General features: G+C 37.9%; 1 protein-coding gene across 2 annotated transcripts; it reads right to left on the minus strand.

Moving 5' to 3' along the window:
• Window positions 1-3,961: 3,961 nt before the first annotated feature.
• ctnnbip1 (catenin, beta interacting protein 1) lies at window positions 3,962-22,001 on the minus strand. 2 transcript variants are annotated; one of them, XM_084099387.1, is made up of 4 exons: window positions 21,843-22,001; window positions 15,082-15,199; window positions 14,512-14,602; window positions 3,962-5,829 (listed from the first exon to the last, which is right to left on the minus strand). In XM_084099387.1, the coding sequence occupies exons 2-4, from the start codon at window positions 15,175-15,177 to the stop codon at window positions 5,771-5,773; spliced, it is 246 nt and encodes an 81-aa protein (XP_083955513.1). In that variant the 5' UTR covers window positions 15,178-15,199; window positions 21,843-22,001; the 3' UTR covers window positions 3,962-5,770. The 2 variants fall into 2 exon arrangements, with proteins under 2 accessions (XP_083955513.1, XP_083955512.1); XM_084099386.1 differs by having other exon boundaries at window positions 15,082-15,196; window positions 21,843-21,934.
• Between the last annotated feature and the right edge of the window lie 500 nt (window positions 22,002-22,501).

The following is a 22,501-nucleotide window of genomic DNA, read 5'->3' on the forward strand; positions in this document are numbered from 1 at the left end:
TTTTGTTACTTATAAATGCATTTCAAGTAATGCGTGTTACGTAATCAGATTACTTTTTCAAGTAACTAGTACGGATTACTTTAAAATTTACAACAAAATATCTGAATTACTTGTTCAAGTAAGTAACGCAAGTTACTTTGTTTTCCATTAGTGATTGACAGCTCTCCTGTCCTCATGTTGAGAGAAATTGTGAGTAAGTGCAGAGGTGTTTTGTGTGCTAAACATTATGGTTACTGTAGTTCTATGTGAGCAGGCATTTAATCATCTCACTTGCAGAAAAACAGATTCAGTATTCCTCAAAACTAATAAAAACAGTAAAATGCAAACTCAGGATATTATGCAAACCTGTAGCCTAATAATTAAATATTATAAATGACACATATACTTTATGTATTTAATCTCACTTTACTAAGCATTGCCTTTGCTACTGCTTTAATGATCCTATTCAACCATAGTAATAAGTAAAAATGACTTTTGTTATACATCACATTTATGAATAAACTCAAGAGTATGCGATTTCGGACGCACCCAGAGTGTTGAACTTTCGTCTCCTGCGTCTTAACTTTCCCCAACACTGACTCTGTGAGCATGACATTGCTTTAAATACCGGTTTTAGTCCTGTCTGGATATGAGTGTTAACATATTAGCCGGAGTCTGGAGTAGTCTGAGCATGTCTGCGTTTTCAGATAGTTTGAAAGAGTCTTTGAATTAAGTGGTGCAGTTATTGCCAGAAGGAGATCATTCAGCTAACATGTTGAATCCTGCTCAAGCTTATTAAATATGCTCAGCCAGTGGACAGATAATTTGACATTTTGCAGTGGCCTGGCTCTAATAATATGACATTTTGCAGTGATGTTATAAGTTTCCAATGGTTTTCAGAAGATGAACACTTTTATGTAGACCTCGTTAGATTGCAATTTAGTTGTCCAACTTTAGGCTATGTATAATATTTATCCAACTATATGTAATAATATAGTATTTACCTTTATTATGGGGTTACAGGAGAAACCACTGACAGTCGAGTTTTTGCATCTCAAGTAGATTTTTAAAATGTTTGTACTTTTTTAACTTCACTTTTACTTCACTACATTCCATAGCACAATATCTTACTTTTTACTTCAACACAATTCATAAATTCGTGCAGTTCCTCGTTTTTTTTAGAAGTGAGGAAATCGAGACGGCGTTGTCCGATTAGAATTGTTCTTTTGAACCGATTCTTTTTAATGAACCGGTTCACAAATAGCATTGATGATTCGGTCGGCGATCGGCCTTGTCCGTTTATATACTGTCTATGGCCTTGTCCGACTCAAAACTAGCCAAGAACCGGAAGTAATATGATCCTCGATAAATACTGAGTACATTAATAACCTATTTAAACTCTTATCTGTGTGAATAGACATAAGGATGGAGTATACCGTCGCAAAGAATAAAACAAAAGGTAAGCATTAATACTTAAACACATTTAAAAGTAATTAGTTTTATACTTATAAATATATAATATAAAATGAGTTTTTATTCTTGCATCAAACGCTGCTTATGGGTCTTCTTTTATTAGTTTCTCAGAGAAATGCTCCTTTAAAAGTTCTTTAAAAGGTTCAAAGATGGATATAGACACTATTGTGTGCCTTCATTTTGCACTTATATCTCCCCAGACAGTTTCAGGACAGCTTCTCAAGTCAGCCAAAAGCCTGGGCGCCATTCCGAGCATACAGTATGCCTTCAAACCATTAGCCAACTTTCAAAACAGACATAAATATTCAAGTTCTCATCCGTCCTTCGGCTCTATCAAGGCTCTATCACTCTCTCTCCTCTCCACCTATAGCTGGTGTGTGTGGTGAGCGCACTGGTGCCGTTGTACTGTGGCTGCCGTCGCATCATCCAAGTGGATGCTGCACTGGTGGTGGTTGAGGAGAGATCCCCTGATATGATTGTAAAGCGCTTTGGGTGTACAGTTAGTACATATGAAATATATAAATGCATCATTCATTCAAGTTATGTTTCAGGGCTTCATATTTCACAGATCTGAGATGCACGCACAGTTTCTGGCAGAAGGAAAGGGACAGAGGGGTAAACCACTTTGCATCTAATGGATCTGGGATAGGAACACATTCGTCTAGTCAGGTGATGGAGCTGTGTATCAGTGTCATGCTCTGAAAATGGTGATCCAATTGAGGATGATGCATACCCATTTAAATTCCACAGCAGCTGGCGCTTCATTCCCACAGCCAGCCTCCTCTAAATCACAGGATTTGACCATCTGTGGAAGATGGCGGGAGAAGCACTGAGCAGATGTTGGTTATTATATGGGGAATTCATGTAATCAGAATGGGGAAACATATCACAATCTGCGTTTAGCAGCAGCCTGTATACTGTACATTCACCTACGGCTTCTAAATACAATACAGTAATATGCACTCAAGGACAAATTCACTGTTATACCAGATCACAAGTGTTTATTTTTTACTTGGAAACAAGATTCACAAATGTGGCCAATACAGCATCAATTTATATTGGGAATGACAGAGACAATCCTTCACAGTGGCCAGAGCGATTTTGAGCATTCCTCTTGGAATAGGGTTCACCATGTGATGCTGGTGGAGGAAAACGTTTCCTGACCATCTCCTCCAAAATACCCCAAAGTGGCTAAAAAATATTTAGATCTGGTGACTGTGCAGGCCATGGGAGATGTTCAACTACACTTTCATGTTCATCAAACCTTTCTGTCACAAGTCTTGCTGTGTGTATTTGTGCATTTATCATGCTGATTTGCCTTCAGGGTACAATGTTTGAACCACTAGGTGCACATGGTCCTCCAGAATGGTTCGGTAGTCCTTGGCAGTGACGGATCAAGCGCAGTGGGGAATGCCTTGATATTTTAGCCCAAACCATCACTGATCCACCGCTGTGCTTCACTCTGGGCACGCGACAGTCAGGGTGTTAAGCCTCTTTGGGGCTTCTCCACACTAACTCACGGATGTGGGAAAGTCAGAGAACGTGGACTCATCAGATAACAGTACATGTTTTATGTTTTTTAAATACAATTCGGGTTAGTGCCCAGACATCTCTTTCAGACAGCTTCCTCTTGCGTCGACAGTTACTCCTGTTGGATGTGGTTCATCCTACGTGGTGGTATGTCTGCATTACCCTGGATACCATAGCTCTCGATACACCACAAATACTTGCTTTCCCGGTCACAGATGAGACACACACCAACAATTTGTCCTGTTATGAACTCTGATATGTCTCCTATTATGTTGCGTGGATTGCAATATTTTATGTACAGCTGCTCTATTGCTCTGCTAATTCACACTGTGTGAAGCTTGGCCACCAGGCGCGCATATATAGGCTTGAAACCTCCAACACTATATTGGCCAGTGTTTCAGTTCCATATATAGACAATACTATGCCCATTTAAAATAAATTAATCAAATGATTGATGAAAACCTGATTAACCATTTAATTATTGAAAAGCGAGTACCCAACTGAAAGAATCTTTTTTTAAATTTCATTTTAATTTAACAGCAAGTCATTGTCCTGTCAAATAATAAAACATGCAATACATTGATGAATATTGCAATACTACATATTATTTAGTGGACATCATGCACCACAGGGTTAATTGAGCAAATCAAATTTGAGTTTTATTAAAGTTTGTTTTAAAGAAACGTATCACTTATCATATAGCATAACTATCTGCATGTGCATTTATGTTTAAAACAATTTTGCTCATCCATAATCTGTTGTGTCCTTGCTTATGTTTTTCTTGTACTGGTATCTTATCAGATCCCAGAGCAGATTCCAAAGACTTCCATAAAGTGGAGCAAAATATGCCCTTATTATGAGATTTCCCTCCAGCTTAGTTCTTATCTCACAGACAGAAGGGTCGAAACACACAACCCAGTCTTTCATACTTGATTTCAGAATAAATTCCATTGGAAGCAAAAACTTTCAATACAACAGGCAGTTTTCAACTCCTTTAATGGTTCAGTTGGTATAGATTTTGGACGCATTTAAGTCAAGGGACGAGGTCGACGGCCATACGGCAAAAAAAAAAAAAAAAAAAAAAATTCAATTGAGTTTTAAAACAATTAAAAAAAGCAATTCACATTAAATAGTTTAACAGCTCAAGCGAGTAGGGACAACATGCAATGAAGTCGATGAATTAAACAAGAATCCAGAGTGACATTCATATGATTGCAAAGCTGAAAGGCAACGAACCCAACCTGAAACGCATGTAAGACACGATTGTATGATACTGATGTTAAGAAACAATGCATAGACAAAACAAGGAGGATTTACAGTTAAAAGCAACCAGATGCACGTTCCTGTCATTGGTGAGATAATGCGTCTGTCACGTGGATAAGTAGCCTTGATGACTGAACACATTCAAATACTTATTGCTGATATTAGCGAGAACTATAAAAGCCATTTCCATAAAAGGACTTACATCCACAGATTAAAAAGAGGTGTACATTGAGGCTCTCGTGACCATTACAGAGCTACTTGAACATATACACCGTAGATCACAATGCAGGCATGCGTCATTTCAAAACACTAGGATACAATAATTATGTTAAGCAAGTTAACAAAACATGAATACGCATTAAATACCGAACATGAATTAATGTTACCAAAAAGGTCAGAGGCCAAAATTGAAAAAGTTTGGTTTTCAATAATTTAGTTATCGCGGGACGTTTAGCGTCCTCGGAATTAAAACAAGCTCATATTCATCTTCGTCTTCAAAAACGTGTTTCACTAGCACCACTGAATCACAGTCAAATATACCGTGCCGCACACTCGTGTCCGAGAACGGCACGTCCCGTCACGACGCTTAAGGCTGAGATTTCCATTTGACATGTAAATTTGTGGTTATTATGGTTTCATTCGTATTAAAAACATGCGGTTACAAATCAGAATTGAAGTTTAAAAGGGTTTGTGTTTGTCTACATTTTAAGACATTGAAAAAATAAATAAGGACCTAAGACATTCATTAGATACCTTTAGAAATATTTTACATAAAAACACAGTTGGCACAACTCGTTCACTTTTCTACTTTTTTCTCACGTTCTGTACAAAAATCTATGAAATTTCACATTAATCCAAACATCGAAAAAACAGATCATGAAACATCAGGTAATTCGTGTACATCGTTCTGCGAGCGTGTGCTTGTGTATGGGCCTCGGTATCCTCCACAACAACATGAATGTTATTTGGATGAAATTATGATGTGAACGACTACTAAACAATTAAAAAACCTGAAAATAATAAAGTAAACAAACAAAGAAAATCTACCTGCATGATCCTGTAGACAGTAAAACAAGAAACTACATACACGCATTCACAAAAAAAGAAGTGTCTGTAATAACAACCCATAAGGCGATTTATATTTTTTCGTAGTTTGACCAGACAAATGAAGCTCTTGGTCCATTAAGTCTCTCATGGGAACAAATATAAAACGCCAGTTTTACGGAAGCATGATGCAAAAAGAAAAAAAAACAACAACTTAAAAACCCCAAATCAAATATTTACCCGCCAGGACTCTTTCTGACTGGTTTGCTGTAAGTCACCAGGTAGTGCGGCCGCAGGGCCCGATAGTGTAACAGTTAGTGTGAGGAAGAAGAGGGGCATGGGGAAGAGAAGGGAAGTGGGGCAACTGGCATGCAGCAGAGCCCCGCCCCTCTCCCGTCTCAGGCTCCGCCCTCTGCATCAGTCAACAGTGTTGTGTTGTGTTGTGTTGTGTTCAGCTGTAGTGACTCGGCATGGCAAGAGGTCACTGTCTCCTGTCCTCGGTCTCTGATCTTGAGAAGGCCATCACCACGTCCTCAGCTCCTGGGAAAAGGACAAAACAATCAAAACCAGTGATAGGATCTGCATCAGACGATAACCGGGTTCAACTGGCCGGTTATTATTCCATATTCACAGATTATATGCAAAAACTATATCATTCGTATACATTTATTTTTATAAATAATATTATAAATATTTTAAGTAATTATATAAATATTACAGATTTACAGAATTAAAATAACTATATTCCAGTCAAAAATGAAATAATTCATTCAATAAGAAGAATACTTATTTTCAAAACTATTTGCACGTAGCACTGTATACAGCCACTCTCCAAGCTATTATCCTAAAAGCTTTATTAGGCAAGGAAAATGTAATCTTCACAACTGAGCAAATTAAGTGCGCTCGTCCAGTGGCACAAACATTATTATAATGGCTGAAGAGCAAACAGGCTGTGTGGTGTGTAATTAAACTCAGACAATGCCTTACAAATATTCCAAAAGAAATCTAGGGCTGTGCAGCATACACTGAATACTGCATACTATTTGTTTAAATAGTATGTAAAACATGCACAAAATATGCAACGGTACGCATGTAGAACAGTACAGTGTAGCAAAACTGTTGTGTACTGAATTCTACAAGTTCCACATCTCTGAAATCTGCTTCTTGTATGTTTTTTACCCAAAGTAAAAATTTCTTAATCAATGTAATTCTAATAAAATGAGAAAAATATGTGCATTTAAGCATGGGTTCAAGTCCCAGTGAACGCATGAACTGCTGAAAATGGATACCTTGAATGCGATTAAAAGCGTCTACCAAATGCATAAATGTAAATGTATTGTGGAACACCGTACCCAGTGTGCTCTGTTGGTCATGTATTCAGTACATACAGAAAGTTAGTATTATTTCGAACAGTGCCAAGGTATCTAAAGTCTGAAATCTGTAAACAGTATCACATTCATACTCCAGATGCCCTGATCTCTTCCCTGGAGAACTGTGGGGATGGATGTTCACAGTATATCATAATGATCCCATTCATAAGAGTCAAAGTAGATCACATTCATTTGTATTGTGAATACAGAGCAGATACATATAGACCTCAGTTTGTGTTCACATCAACAGCTTATTGTCAGGGTCAAATCAGCATCTGTTTTTGCAGCATGCGGCATGAGCATGCGGCATGCGACACACTGCTTAAGATTTTCTGTGCCGCATCGATAAGAAATTCGACTAAAAGCCTCTATAAACCAAATCTACTACTGTCCATATCTGAAATACGAGAGACCCGTGTGTGAGCCAAAACAAACACTGCAAGAGATGTCCTTTAAAGACATTAAAATGTCACCGGCGGATTGCAGGAAGTCTGTGCGGCTTTTAAAGCAGCAGCAGTTTGTGATTTCAGTCAGGTTCAGGCCAAGTCTTATCAAGGGAAGGCTCTAATCAATTCCAATCCTGAATTAACGATCCCGCCCGGGGATGGAAAACAAACCCCTGCAAACCAAGCAAACAGGATTTGTAGGTCCAGCTGTCCCCTAGATGAACACGGATTAATAACAATACCACAAATGTGTAAACAGTAGTAAATAAACAGCAAAACGTGAGCTCTGTCCAGATTATTTTAGGTCAGGTGGACGTCTGAAGGTCAAAGGCAGTTTGCTGCACAGGAAGGGCGGATGTAGTCCAATATCATATGTTTTGCAACCCAGTTATGGACCTATTTTTTTTTTTTAATTCTAAACTGGTTTGAAGAAAAAGTAGTGTTTTGACTGACCTAGCTGAAGCTTAATAAGCAGAAAGCAGAATGTTAGCATGTTAATTTCCTCTGCCTTTCATGTGCTCTAACCCACAAATCAGACACTCCACAGCCTCAATATAAAATGACCAGTTTTATCTCCAGGACTTCTTCTCAAAAAGCAGAAGAAACCCATTCAACATCAAAGGTGCCATTTTACCTTACTAAAGGTCTGTGTATTTTGGAGATGTTCTTTACAAAAAATATATACTAAAAAGTATTGCACTTAAAACTAGGCATTATAAGACAACTTCTAAGTCTGTTTTATGTGGTTATTGGCCTGTAACTTAACACTCAAATGAAGATACTCTTTAAAACAGTCTTATTAAGCAGGGAGGGTAAGAACAATGACTCTTCATCTTTCTGATTAAAACAAAGCAGGAACATTAGCACACAGAGAGACAGTGAATTTGATCCTGACAGCTTCAGATGAGTGTTAGCACCTTACTGAAAACATTGAAGCTTCACACCCTGTTCACAGGTTGTATGTTGTCTAATTCTACTAAAAACGGGTCTAATTCCAGTCTTTCTGACGCTTCAGCTTACAGCAGAATAAAACAAATACTCTTAAAGGTGGGGTATGTGATTCTCTTTTTTGTCCATTTTTTCAAAATCACTTGAAATCCTATTCCTAACCCACTTACAGCCACTGAGTTAGAAGCACTGAAATGAAAATTAAGCAATTTAATCATCTGTGGAACGGGCAGGACTCGAAAAACTCCAGCCAATCATTTCCAAGACCACCTAGAATCATTGGACAGTAAGTTCGTCAATCAAACGGTCGTACCATACCCCCCTCCCCCCATCCCCCTCCCTCCACATGAATGGGTGGAGTCAGGGCCAGCGTTGGAGGAAAGAAGGTAGGACCATTTGAGTTGTGTATTTTCAAAATCTGCAGGCCGTTTTGCAAATCCCATACCCTACCTTTAATATAAAAAGAGCAATGTTTTGAATGATAGTCACAGAATCAGTGTTTATACTTTTCAGGGAAATGTCTCCGCATAATAAGCTGGAATAGGAAAGAAAATTTAACATCCACATGACACATCACCTAAAAAAAAAAAAGTGAAGTGTAAAGACTCCACTGTATAGACTGTAAACATGACGAAAACCAAACTGTGATGATGAAAATGAGACTGATGCTGAGTATTGAGATTACTTAACCATCAACAGTATGTCTTTGATCCTGTATCATCTTTACAGTTGCATAATGCTTGCGTAACGGCCTGATCATGATTAAGGACGAAGCTTTATAACAACTGACAGGCTGCTCTCAACATCCTCACAGTTAAACTGAAAGTGCGTTTAAGCGGAAGGAGGATAGAGAGACAGTGGAGGAAAATGTCCCTCTCCATCTTCCGCCTGCCTTCGTTATGATCGCGCCACTCCCTGCGACACACGCTGTGTCAGGATCACAAGCCAACGCGCCGCAGACGTCACAACCCTCATGAGCCGTCGCCTAGCAACAGCACAGAATCAGATTGCATCACAATCCGGCAGGCAGCAAACACCTATGAACAAACACCATCACATCCCCGTATCACTGCCTCTTCTCCAATACTGCCCTGTTTAACCTCGAACCACAATCCCGGAGGAATACACTCACCATAATCCATTATCATATCACAAAACACCTGTGGTCTATGATACTGAAGGGACAGTGCTTTAATTGTGAAGGTGAAATCTCTGATAGGAACAGCTTCATTAGACTAACACGCTCATTAGACGAACAAGCTCTAATTTTATGAACTGAATGGCGCAATCAGTAATTTTTACCTCAGTAAAAAGTTGTACACAAATAGAAATGAATACAATAAAAAAATAACAACACAGTAATTAGATTATAATAAAAGCTGTTTTATGGTGTGGGTTGCCTCTCAATGTAAAATAAAAACACTAAAACTGAAATAAAAATATAAATGATCTAAACCTAACAATTACTCAGGAAAAAACTAAATACACTAAATATGAAACTACTATTACTATGTGGACCTTTAAATCAAAGTCACTGTATGATTAGAGGTCATTTCCTAAATCGTCCCTGTTTAACAGCAATAGTAAGTCTGTCACCTGTGAATCATCTGATAACAGCAATATAATGATGACACCAGACAGGGCACTCTTCTGATTCAAAGATGATGGCATTAGTCTGATTGACCGCTGAGGAGCTGCGATAGCAGGCATTACTGGCCATTAGGAAGTGTGCTTAAACATGGCCAGCAGTGAGTGTGTAGGACTGACAAACAACCACACATACACCTCCACACCATTCTGTGTGGATCACGCAAGACACTTCTACATCTACAAAAACTCAAAAGTAGCCAAAAGTTGACTCACGGTCCCAGACATCCCTCTAAAGTTTCATTTCCATTTCAGTGCTAGAGATCTAGCTGTGGGCATAATCGTCAATCAGACTAATTAGCTTTAGTAACACACACACACACAATTATATAATGAATTGGAAATCTTTTTTTTTTTTTTTTTTTAACCAGTGCATCTATACTGGTATTTCTGTTACAGGCAATGTCTGTAGATGTGACTGAGGGTCTGATCCATGTCAGGAATGCAGTGTTTGCTCATTTAGCCCTGCTTCCAGAGAGTAAATATGTGCTTGTTTTGTTTTGTAATTAATTAGCTCATGCAACCAAATAAATTAAGATTTTTATTTTGTAGAAAGAGAATTGTCAGTTTGAACTTTATTCTGCTCTTCTCATGATAGCTGTATGAGACAAGAAAGACAACTGTGAAGGCCAACAACAGAACAAAGTAACAGAACGTCATGTTCGGATGTTGCTAAAGTTATCTGTACTGTTAACCATGAATCGGAGTCTGTAGAAATGACATCAACTGATTATCCATTTGACTTGTATTATTTAATAATTAATAAATAAATAAATATATTTAAAAAAAATATTATAACTTTATTATAATAGACCCTAAATGTTACTTTCTCCCTTCCACATGCCAATGTAATTTCTTTAAAGCAGGTTCTGTGGCTCATTAATTTGCTTATCGGGGGAAACAGACATTTAGACTATTACTACTGCAATTAGAAACGGGTCACAATCTACAGCAGAAGAGGATAATGATGTGAACAGCAGGATGGCGACAGGGCTGTTTAATAACAAATAAATAAATAAATACCAGAGCCTGAGAGGAAATTATCCATGTAAACCTTTATATAGGTTTTATTTTTAGTTTTTACCCTCTTTAATTTTAGCGATGAAGCAAAAGTTATTAATTCAAACCATCATCAAATCTATAAAATAAAAAATGGCTTGTAGTTTTCACACACTATGAGAAAATGATGTTTTCTGTGTGTTTTGGGCAATGACTCATTGGTTCAGTGATAAAGGGTCTTAAGAGCGCTGTCTGTGTCGCATCAGTCCACTGATGCAGTGCAGTCTGGGATTATACTGTCTGAGGATTATACCAGCAGACACAAGACAAAAGACTGTTGACTCGGCTGTGTCAGTCTAAAAGATGGATAACACACAACTAACTCATGCATATCTTTGAACTCTTCTTTAAAGGGCAGGCACTTACACAACAAAGACAATAAAAGCTTGTAAAGGAGGACGTAAAAGAGCAGCTTCCTTTCAAATGCTTTGTCACACAGACAGGACCAAATGAGTGAGTGTGATGTCCTCACACCATCCGTCTGTAATTAACAATCTGGCTTGACTGAAGGTCCCCTAATGAGGCCTGTTCCACTCCCTCATCCACACACCACCACGAAGCGCTTGTCCACCCCGCTCGACACTCAATTCCATCGCCATGGAAACTGTCTACTGTACTCACTTTGTTGTTCAGTTCCCAAGGCATCCATAAAAGGGGCGGCAGGCTCTCTCACAGCCTCGTTGTCGGCTTTCAGCCAATGATGAGGATCAATCAGAGACAGGCCTGCCACTTGTGCTTCTTTTGGATCCAAATTATTAATATTAAGCTACCTCTCGTCTAATATATATGTTTTATAATTGTATATAAAAAATGAATTATTAGAAAAATAAAAATTGTATGAACGGGACACCAAATGCACATCTTCGCCTAATTATTGCATAAATAAAGAGTTGCCTGATCATTTTATCTTGGCTGCATCTATTTCTTCAGGCCTGTTAATGAGTCTGCTTGGCATGGTATAAAGCTCTGAGCTGCATGAACTCTCAAAGTTCTCCTACGCCCATCATCCTCCCCCAGACGCCACCATCCAGTTTCATCCTCTAAACTTCAAGGCCTTAGATGAGATTAAAGTTGCATTACAAAATTTTGAATATGCGTCTATGGTAATTAGCCAATTAGATGGTCCCATATGCAAATTTGTTTAATCCGTAGACTAGTAAACAGGGAAAGTAACAGGTTTGGAGCATCTGAAGGAGTAAACATACCAGGTTTGTACACAACTGAAGAAAATCGGAGTGCAAAAATCACTGTTTGGGTGCTTGGCTGTTGCTAAGGTGTTCTGGGTAGTAGTTATGGGAGCCTATCCACAAGTATTAATGTTATATATAGTGTGGATCGCCAGCTTCATGGTCAAATAATCAATCAAACCCGTCCAGCTGACATCAAAACTGACCGCATTCAGAATAGCACGATCATGCCAAACATTTCTCTCTCAGAAAGAGCGAAAGGGAAAATAAAAAACATTAAACACAGAAGTGTTTATTCACATGTGAGAACAATAGCCATTGAGAAAGTGAAATGGTCAGCATCAGTGGTCCGAGTATATTCAGTTTGTTCGTCTGCACACGACACGGTTCTTATTAACATAACATTATTGACAGCAGCCCTTTAATTCACCCCAGAAATCTGAGAGGCTTACAGATCAGTCATACTTGTTAATATAAAGCCATATAGCATTTATTTTTTGTAAGGATTATTAGAAGCAAATTAAGCCTTATCTGCAAAGCTATACTAGTCACTGGGTGACTCATTTTCCAAGGTGTTGGACGCAAACACAGGCTCCTCTGAGACAGCTGGATACGTAAATAATTCATCCAACTGTGGTATAGTCCCCTGAGAGGCAGCACTATTTTGCCTGATGTGAAAGAGAAAGCATTAGCGCGAGAGTGTAGAGCTAAAGTGCCATCTATATGCACCAATACTAGCGCCGTGAAAGGTATGAAAGCGAGGCTGTGAGGGATAGACACATCGCGTTTTCAATAGCATCCGCTGTAAAAAGCTGTATAAAGCTCCTAGATCACTTTTAATGTTCCACAGCTCATGTTGTCCAGAGTTGTTGGTTTACTGAAATTTAACATATTTAACACATTGGTTTACTCCCCTAAAATATTCCTGATGGCCCTCGTCTGTGCATTAAACAAAGGTTGTTCTTCATTGCGTGTTGTTCATTAAGTCCCTTTCATCTCTGCCTCATTAGACTGCATTTGACAGACAGAGATCGCTTTCATCTTAGGGCTGCCGTTTCCATTTTTTTTATTCTAGAAACACATCACATTTTAAAATCACTCACCAACGATGGAAGATTTCATAACATTGGAGCAAACACACACAAAGATCTGCTTAAAAAGGATTTTGAGCAAGAACAATCCCAGATGTACAATACACATCTATATCCATCTATCTTGTGCTACTGCATTATTTATAAAGATCCTTCCAAAACGATCACTTTACAACCAGGCTTATATGCATATTTAATGAAAACAAAATGTGTGCTCCACACTTTTATGCACCACATGTTAATGTTATTTACAACATTAACATTTTTCCCCTGTCAAAAACATATCACATTTTACAGAGCGTGTGAACTCTATGACAAGGTGCTCAGTTAATGCATTTTAGTAAGACATTACAGTGTCATTCTCACTATAGCATATAACTGAGTGAATTTAACTCACTCTAGAACTTTAGATCAACTGATCAGAGTTAAAAACACAGGAAAATAACATTTGTAGTTCAAACTGCCTACTTGAAATATTTATGTCGTGCTAGCGCCCCCTTGTGGAACAAGCTACAGCATAACATTGCCCCAATATAAACAAATCTTGCTAATTTTATATAATATGTGACCCTGGACCACAAAACCAGTCACATGGGTACATTTTTTGAAGTTTAGATCTCTACATCACTGTTGCTGAATAAATAAGCTTTTCATTGATGTATGGTTTGTTAGGATAGGACAGGACAATTTGCGTCCGGGATACAACTACTTGAAAATCTGGAATCTGAGGGTGCAAAAAACATTGAGAAAATCGCCTTTAAAGTTGTCCATGTTCACGATTGTGCTGCATTCACTCACAAAAATAAATGTTTTATATATTTACGGTAGGAAATTTACTAAATATCTTCATGGAACATGATCTTTACTTAAAATCCTAATGAATTTTTGCCATAAAAGAAAAATATTTTAATAATATAATTTTGACCCTTACAATGTATTGTTGGCTATTGCCACAAATATACCCGTGCAACTTGTGACTGGTTATGTGATCCAGGGTCACATATATAAAGAGACAGACAGATAGACAGACAGACAGATAGATAGACAGATAGACAGATAGACAGATAGACAGACAGACAGATAGATAGACAGATAGACAGATAGACAGATAGATAGACAGACAGATAGATAGACAGATAGACAGATATATAGACAGATAGACAGATAGATAGATAGACAGATAGACAGACAGACAGATAGATAGATAGATAGATAGATAGATAGATAGATAGATAGATAGATAGATAGATAGATAGATAGAATCTAATATATGCATGATCTAAAGTCACCTTTCCCTAGTATTTATTACATTTTAACTACACCATTTCAAATGATGAACTAAACAGGTTCAATCAGGAAAGGAAAGAATAATTCTTCTAATCTTTCAATGCTACCTTAAATAAGATTGTTAGTGGTAAAGGGTGGAGGTGTGATGTGATGTCATAGGTTTGGTCAGCAGTAAATGTTGACTTACCCTGGTCAATAGGGTGCTGTGGCAACTGACTCATCTGGCTATGCACCACGCCTGCATAATTCCGCAGAAATGCTTCCTCATTTGGTGTCAGCTGGAAGGGTGGGGACAAAAAAACACATTCACATATGGCAATGAAAATCCATGCCAGTGTCTGCTTAAGAACTACACAGCGGTTTTAAAATGCAACTAAACCAGCATACGCTAAATCAGTTTAAAGGAACAATGAAACGATCACCATATTCAAGACAATGGCTGGTTTCTATATTTTAAAGAAAACATAAATATCCAAACAATAATCAGCTTATTTTGCATTATTAATCAATCAAAAAAATGTTTTCATAGTCAATAAAATGTAACCAAGATTGTGCAGCTAGGGGAAAAATAATATTAATCAATTACCCATTTCTTAATGATGTCATTTAATCCTCACAGACACTAATTCTAATTATTTCTCACAGAAAATTTTTTCACTCAGAAATGTCACATCACTTATGTTAAAAATGAATGCTATTTCATGTCGTCTTTAAAGCACATCGGAAGATGTCTTATTCTCACTGGTCTGACACTTACATTTGATCCCATTTTCTTGAGCATGAGCAGCACCCGCACCTTCTGCTGGATGTACATCTCCTCAGGAGACTTGCCAGGGGCTTCCTCTCGGTTCATCCCCCCTGCTCCTGACGCACTGCTGAGCAACCGCACACAGAGCAAGAGAGGATTCAATTATTCATACCTCAAATTTATTTTCAGAACTCGTGAGTTAAATACATTCCTGCTTGGATTTCATACAAAAAATATAATGCACGAGGGCCAAAAAATGTGAATTAGATCTAAAATGAACTGCAATGAACATTAGTTAACAACATTAGTTAACATGAACTAATAATGAACTGCACTTCTACAACATTTATTGTTTGTTAATTTCAACATTTACTAATACATTAATAAAATCAAAAGTTGTACTTGTTAACATTAGTTAATGCACTGTGAAATAGCATGAACAGACAATGAACAGCTGTATTTTTATTAACTAACAAATACAGTAACAAATGTATTGCTAATGTTTAGTTCAGGTTAGTTAATACATTAACTAATGTTAACAAATGAAACCTTATTGTAAAGTGTTACCATTTATTTAAACGGAACAGATAGAGATATAGATATAAAACATTTCTACCTGTACAAACTGGCATACATATCTGGCTTAAATATCAAACCCATCATAACCTTTGCAGAAAGCTTCTAATTAAGGAGAATGACAGTGTCTGAAGTCTGAACACACTTCAGATCATGGAGCAGGTTGACAGCATCATAAATGGCCCTCATGCATATTTAATGGAAGATCTAACAGTGCTCCCAGCTTTCCCTCGTCTTGCTCACTTCCTAATGACCTATTTTCAAACTTACACTCAGTGTGAAACAATTTTAAGGACCTTGAGGAGCAAAAGAAAAGAACATAATCACAGATGCACAAGCGCAATTTTCAAAACGATCTGATGCCTCATGTTATTTTCCAGAAAAAGCATCACAACACAATAAACAAAGACAGTCTGTGGTCATACCATCTAATCCATTATCAATGCGATAATGCATCTCACACCAATGTCATGTGGGAGAAGAAATATATTTTTTTTTTAAATTCACAGACTGGCACTCACAATAGAGCAAAATGAATGACATCAAATATATTCTGGGGTTTTGTGAATCTGTCAGATTGAATCCTTTGGCGACATCCAGAGCCTGTGATGTCTCACGCCCTCTTATCTGCACAAAGAGCCTCTAATACAGTACATGTTGACAGCTTGTTTGATGTGGGGTTAGCCTATATTTCATTGAAAAGCTGGCTCATGGCTCCAACCCTTTATTGCACGACTGATACATTTGTCTGGCCTTGACTTTAAGAATGACAGTACCTACCCATGGCCAATCTGGCGTGTTAACAGCTTATATTTCTGAAGGCACTTAAATGATATAAAGACAGAAAGTGGTATAGAAACGGGTAACGCTGGCAAAATAACTAATCTACATTTCCTCTACTACAGTCACAGACTCATCAGTCACCAAAGGGCCGTGCCATCAAAAGGGCTTCATATTCAATAAAGCATGCACTTTATTCTGGCAGCCGTGGGGGGATGAGGAGTGCTCGCAGATGAAAGACACGAGAGGGACCGGAGAGGCAGCTCGGCAGCTCTGTGACACCAGGCACACCTTCAGGGGGGAGACCGTTCACTCTCCCTCTCGCGCTTTTGATCATGACTGTCCTTCCTGCTGGAAACCAGACAGGCCAGACAGCAGGCAGACTCACTGCAGCTCAGCTCTGCCGCAAACACCCAAGAAAAGCCTGTGCGACACCACCATTACTTCAGCCTTCCAAGACTTCCAAGGTATGAATCTCGAAAAAATGGCCCATAATCTCTCAGGGCTTTAGATCTGTAGCACACCTCAGCTCTGGAACAGGTGCTTTGTCTGAGCAAGTCTGCAGATTTCATAAAATATGTCAGACTGTAAAAACTGGGAAAACCATTATCAAAATCATTTGTTAATCAAGCCATGACACAATACAAGATGACTTAAAAATATAAAATGGTACATTTAGGAAAAACTCATCCTAAGGTTATGGATGCAAAACATTGGAAATCTGACTGTATAAATACATACTTAGATGGCATATAACCAATATTACGGACCTATAACGTTCTGCCAGTTGCTTTAAACTGTCAGTGAACTTTAACTGTTCACAATGAAGCGGCAATCTATAATTTTATATGCTTTAGCCATGGGGTTCCCAAAACTGTGTCCTAAATTCATTTCCCAGACCCAGAGTATAATTTTTTTTTCTTTCTTGGCAAACTCAAGAGTAATACAATTATACTCATAATACCAATACAATTTAATTAACATATAAAATATAAATAATCAATTAAATAAATTGGCATTTTATCACACTAATCTCTAACCCATGTTTGGGGAAACTCGGCTTTAGCACATTTAAATGAGAATAAATATAGGAATATAGGAAATTCTACAGGATATCCCTAGAAGACGTAATTACAATTACGTAATTATAATTAGTATGAATAACTAATACAAATAAAAAAAAAAACTCTAAAACATTCCACACCCACTCCTCATCAAGCGACATGTTACATAAATCAAATCTTTTTTCACAAAGACTCCAAGCAAAAACATCAATGTAATCAGTTTTATTGCCACCAGATGTCATTTTAGACTTTGCCTGATTTCACAGTGGAAGATGTCAAATCATGTGACGATGGGTCCTTTGGGCTGGCAGCTAAATATAGAACACCTCTCCTCTGGTTCAGTCATGACCCAGGCTGCACTGAGGCTCAAATTAGTGTCATTTGGTTTCTCACAGTTTAATTGGGACTTAATTCAAATTACAACATAGAGAAAAGCAGATAAAGTCAAAGTGTTTTAGTCTTGGTACGGTCACTGGGAGTTATCTCACTGGTGCAAGGTCATAACATCGAGTCAAATCAACGATACTGCAAAAGATCTGTTCATCAGTGACTCCTGCCACTATCCATGTAGGGAAGGTGCAGAAGCTCTGGAAGGAGATCCACAATCCAGATAGCAGTTCTATTTATAGACTCATCAAGTCATTTGAATCCTCACAAACCGCTTGCAGAGAAAGATTCCTCAATTGTTTGAACATCACATGTGACAGAAATCATGCATCTGAAATTCATCTTCAACTCAAGAAACGTCTTTTGCAGAAGGTCAGTATGAAATTTCTGAATATGCACAATTCCCTACTGTATAGTATGCAAAAAGCAGTGTCTCAAACATCATTGATGCTCGTGTTGAAATGGGAGCAATTCCCTGCAGCCGTGTTCCAACCTCTAGTGGAAAGCCTTCCCAGAAGAGTGGAAGATAGGGAGGACCGACTCCTTAAGAAATGCACATGGTTTAGAAATTACGGTGTGGTGTTTGGGTCTATATACTTTTAGCCTTGTAATGAATGAAAAGCAATCAAAATCCTTCTGTTGACCAGACCAGAACTAATTCAGCTCATCAAAAAAGATGCCCTCAAAACATAAAGGTTTCAGCTTGTGACTTAAATGAAAAAATAATAATACAAAAAAACTGCTGTATTTGCAGCCAGAATGTTAACAGTTAGCCAATCACCATCTAAAACACAACTGGCACAAATGGTTTTCCATAGTATACAGATCCCAGGCCACAGTGGGTTTTTCTATGGATCTTAATATGTTACATAACCTTTGCCTGTCAGTGAAAACAGGCAATGCTGGCTTGAAGAATTATTGGATGGGACTAACTGCCAAGCCCCAAAACTAATTTAACTTCTGTCAGTGAACATGTCATCCTGACCAGATTTTTTCAGTTTAGTTTGAGAGAGTTGTGAAGCAGCAGAGGGCACTGTTCTAGTAAGATCTGTTATATGGCTCACCAACCCTTGACTAAACTGAAATCCATTTACATGACCAAAAACTAACCGGGCCAATCAGCATCCAGTAAGTCAGGTTATAATTAAAACCAGACCTGTCCTGACTTTGTTAATCTTTCTCTCCCTCAACTTTCCAGTTTACTTTGAATAAAATAAAATAAAGTTAGAGATTTTAGCAGAAAATATGGTGTAGCGAAGTACAGACTTTCTTTGAAGTCTTGCATGAGTTGTTTTTGTGTCATGTTTGCCAGCAGATATGATGGGAAACTAGCCGTTCACATTTACAGTGTGGAAACAATAGCTTCTATATTTGACAACAATAGAGATGAGGCAGCCAGATGACAAATAACTAGGTCATAACTTATTAGCAATGCATGACCCAGCAATGCAATGCAATCCCTGAATATTCAAAATCACACAGAAAATACGTTTTTAAACCTTTTTTTTCAATTCGCATTTAAAAGGATTGTTCACCAAGAAATTAAAATTCTGTCATCATTTACTCGCCCTCAAGTTGTTCCAAACCTGTGTGAGTTCTGCTGAAGAACTAATACTATGGAAGTCAATGGTGCCCATCAACTGTCTGGTTATCGACACTTTTCAAAATATCTTCTTTTGTGTTTGGAAGAAGAAAGAAACTCATACAGGTTTGGAACAACTTGAGGGAATTTTCATTTTTGGGTGAACTATCACTTTAAGTAAATCACAATTTACTTTTTATGACAAGGTGTGAAGTGATTTAAACCGTACTGAAGATTTTGAAAGCTTATTTTGTCAATGCATCATCTCAGTATTCAAATCAGTCTAGTATAAGTGTTTCACAAGATGGTTGTTATGCACCAGAGCGCTTGTCATGAATCACAATATAAAATCCACTGCAGTGGGAAGCTCCCTTTGGGATCACTGCTGCACCGGCTGTCGGAAAAATATACAGCTACGTGAAATGACAAGACAGTTCTCTCCATAATACGATTTAGGAAAACTTAAACTAAATGGGCTCAAACACTAGGCTATATTTCAAGGTAGAAAGTCAACCCTGTCCTCATAGGGTGTGGCTAATTTGTCTGGGATTGAAGATTTAAACCAGGTAGAAGTTCGTAACTCCAATTAATACATAATTATAAATTAAAAAAAATTATATATATATATATTTTATTATTATTTATAATTATGTATTAATTGGAGTTACGAACTTCTACCTGGTTTAAATCTTCAATTTAAGATTTATATTTTTTATATTTTATATTTATAATCAATTTAAGATTATATATATATATATATATATATATATATATATATATATTTATTTATTTATTTATATTCTTTTTACACACACACATTTTTCTTCTTTTAAATTAATATTACATTTCCCAAAAAGGACTGAGATTGTTAATAGGTAAACGAAAGGTTTTGTCTTCAAAGTCAGAGAAAGTGAGCCAAAGAGGATTTTGCTAATTGCAACAGAAAGAATCAACATTTGCAGCCAACGAGGCTTATTTAAGCCTGAATTCCGGCCTTGATCATGTAGGAGCAGGCCTGTAAGGCATATTAGACCCAGCTTGTGTTGTGTCTGACGGGACAGAAAGGAGAGGGGGTAGGGGGATGCCAAGCGACACCAGGGGGGCTGGGCTCACCAAAAAAAAAAAAAATGTGTTGAAGCTTGGCTTGGCAGGAGGTCTGAGTCCATGCCTAAGCTTGTAGCTCAAAGGCAGCTGATGATCTCCCTTCGGACGCAGAGGTTGAGCGGTCCATGAGCCGCACCTGCCCCCCCTTACCATAGAGGAGGGGAACCATCTCTCTCGGATTCAAAGAGCTAGAATCCCTCAGGAGAATGTGAAGACTAAAGAAAAACAGTTTCACTTCCAAGTTCACAAGTAGCTGGCCCTGCCCTGTCCCGTCAGCTCTCGAAGCCTGGCGTAGTTCAAGTGCCCACTACAGGCAGACTGCCAGTTTCATAGCCGAATGTGAGCCACACTGCAGCTGACAGATGTATTCTGTATTCACAATGAGTTTAGGGTGTGGAAAGACTAAAAATAGACTATCATTGCCACTAAGACATGATCAAATGGTACAAGTGACTGAGATTCTTTCTGAACTATGAGTCTGAGATAATCAAACAAACTTATAAAAATCAAATTAATGCAAGCAAACACAAGAACTCAGCATAAAGTGTTGCACTTTTTCCCTCATTAAATCAAAGATATAAACCTTCCTGTAGCTCAAACAGTAGAGCATTGACGCTCGCAACACCAAGGTCATGGGTTCGATTCCCAGGGAAAGCAAGAACTGATAAGAATGTAAATGTGTACATTGAAATGCAATGTAAGTCGCTTTGGATAAAAGCGTCTGCCAAATTCATAAATGTAAATAAACCTGCAATTACAATGAATATTCAAACATATCTGTGCATTCACAGCTGCAGATTTATGTGCTGAAAGAGGCGAAAGGCAATGAATGTAAACAGTATAACGTGTATAGGTAATAAACGACGTCGTTCATATGCATATTAGATTACAATTCGATTTTAAGTATCGATCTAACACTGAACTACAGCAGACAGTTCGCGGACTGGAATCACTCTTCCTGTGGCAAAACCCGCGCACAAATCGTTCATATAGCTTTAAAATGAAGAATGTCAGTCAAACAGCCTTTCTTTTATCTACGACTATGGTGTTTAAAGGAGAAAAGTTAGTGTGAGTAAGATACAGGGGGTGTTTTAATAGGCAAACCGGACAGTGGGGCTGTAACAAAGCCCTGAATGAAGTTCCCACAATTCCCATTCACATACACACACACATTAGCTCGCTAGCAACAGAAAACAGCCAAACCGCTTCAATTCGCCTCTCGTTTTTGGGCGTAATTTTTTACATCCAACTCAAACACCTCCGCTTTGATGGCTTACCTCTCCTGGTCCAGGATTCTGTCGTTTTTGTTGTATTTGAGAGCTGTGTTGTGTATAAGGAGGAGTCCTGTTCCGGGGTCACATCCCGACAGTCGGCAGCGCTGGAGTGACTCGAGAGCGTAAACGCGCCGCCGCTGAATCAGTTCCTGCCGGAGCGCGACGCGACTGACGCCAGCAGAGGGCGCTGTGGCGCTGCCGTACACTGGATATATCCGACTAGAGAGCAGTGAGCAAGAAAAGAAAAGAAAAGAAAAGAAAAGAAAAGAAAAGAAAAGAAAAGAAAAGAAAAGAAAAGAAAAGAAAAGAAAGTCCTAACGTTCTGAGAACGTGAACAATAAATGTAAAAAAGTCAAATAAATGTAAAAAATAAATAAATAAGCCAAATAAATTGGAACATTGATCTAGTGCTGATCTGATCTAGTTAAAATATAAAACGTTTCGTAATCATTATATTATAGCCTTTTATATTATAATGAGGAATAAAACAACATACAACACTGCATTAACTGACAGATTATTAACAATAAATGTAAAAAAAAATAGCACACTTTTTTTTTTGTGGTACCACTGTAATAGATCATTCTATTTTTCAGTTTTTGTATGATTACTTTATCTAAAAATCACTGTTGTGGCCATCTCATGTACTCAAAATTATTTTG

The sequence above is a fragment of the Abramis brama genome, assembly GCF_963993115.1.
Source record: "Abramis brama genome assembly, chromosome: 22".
Classification (NCBI taxonomy): domain Eukaryota; kingdom Metazoa; phylum Chordata; class Actinopteri; order Cypriniformes; family Leuciscidae; genus Abramis; species Abramis brama.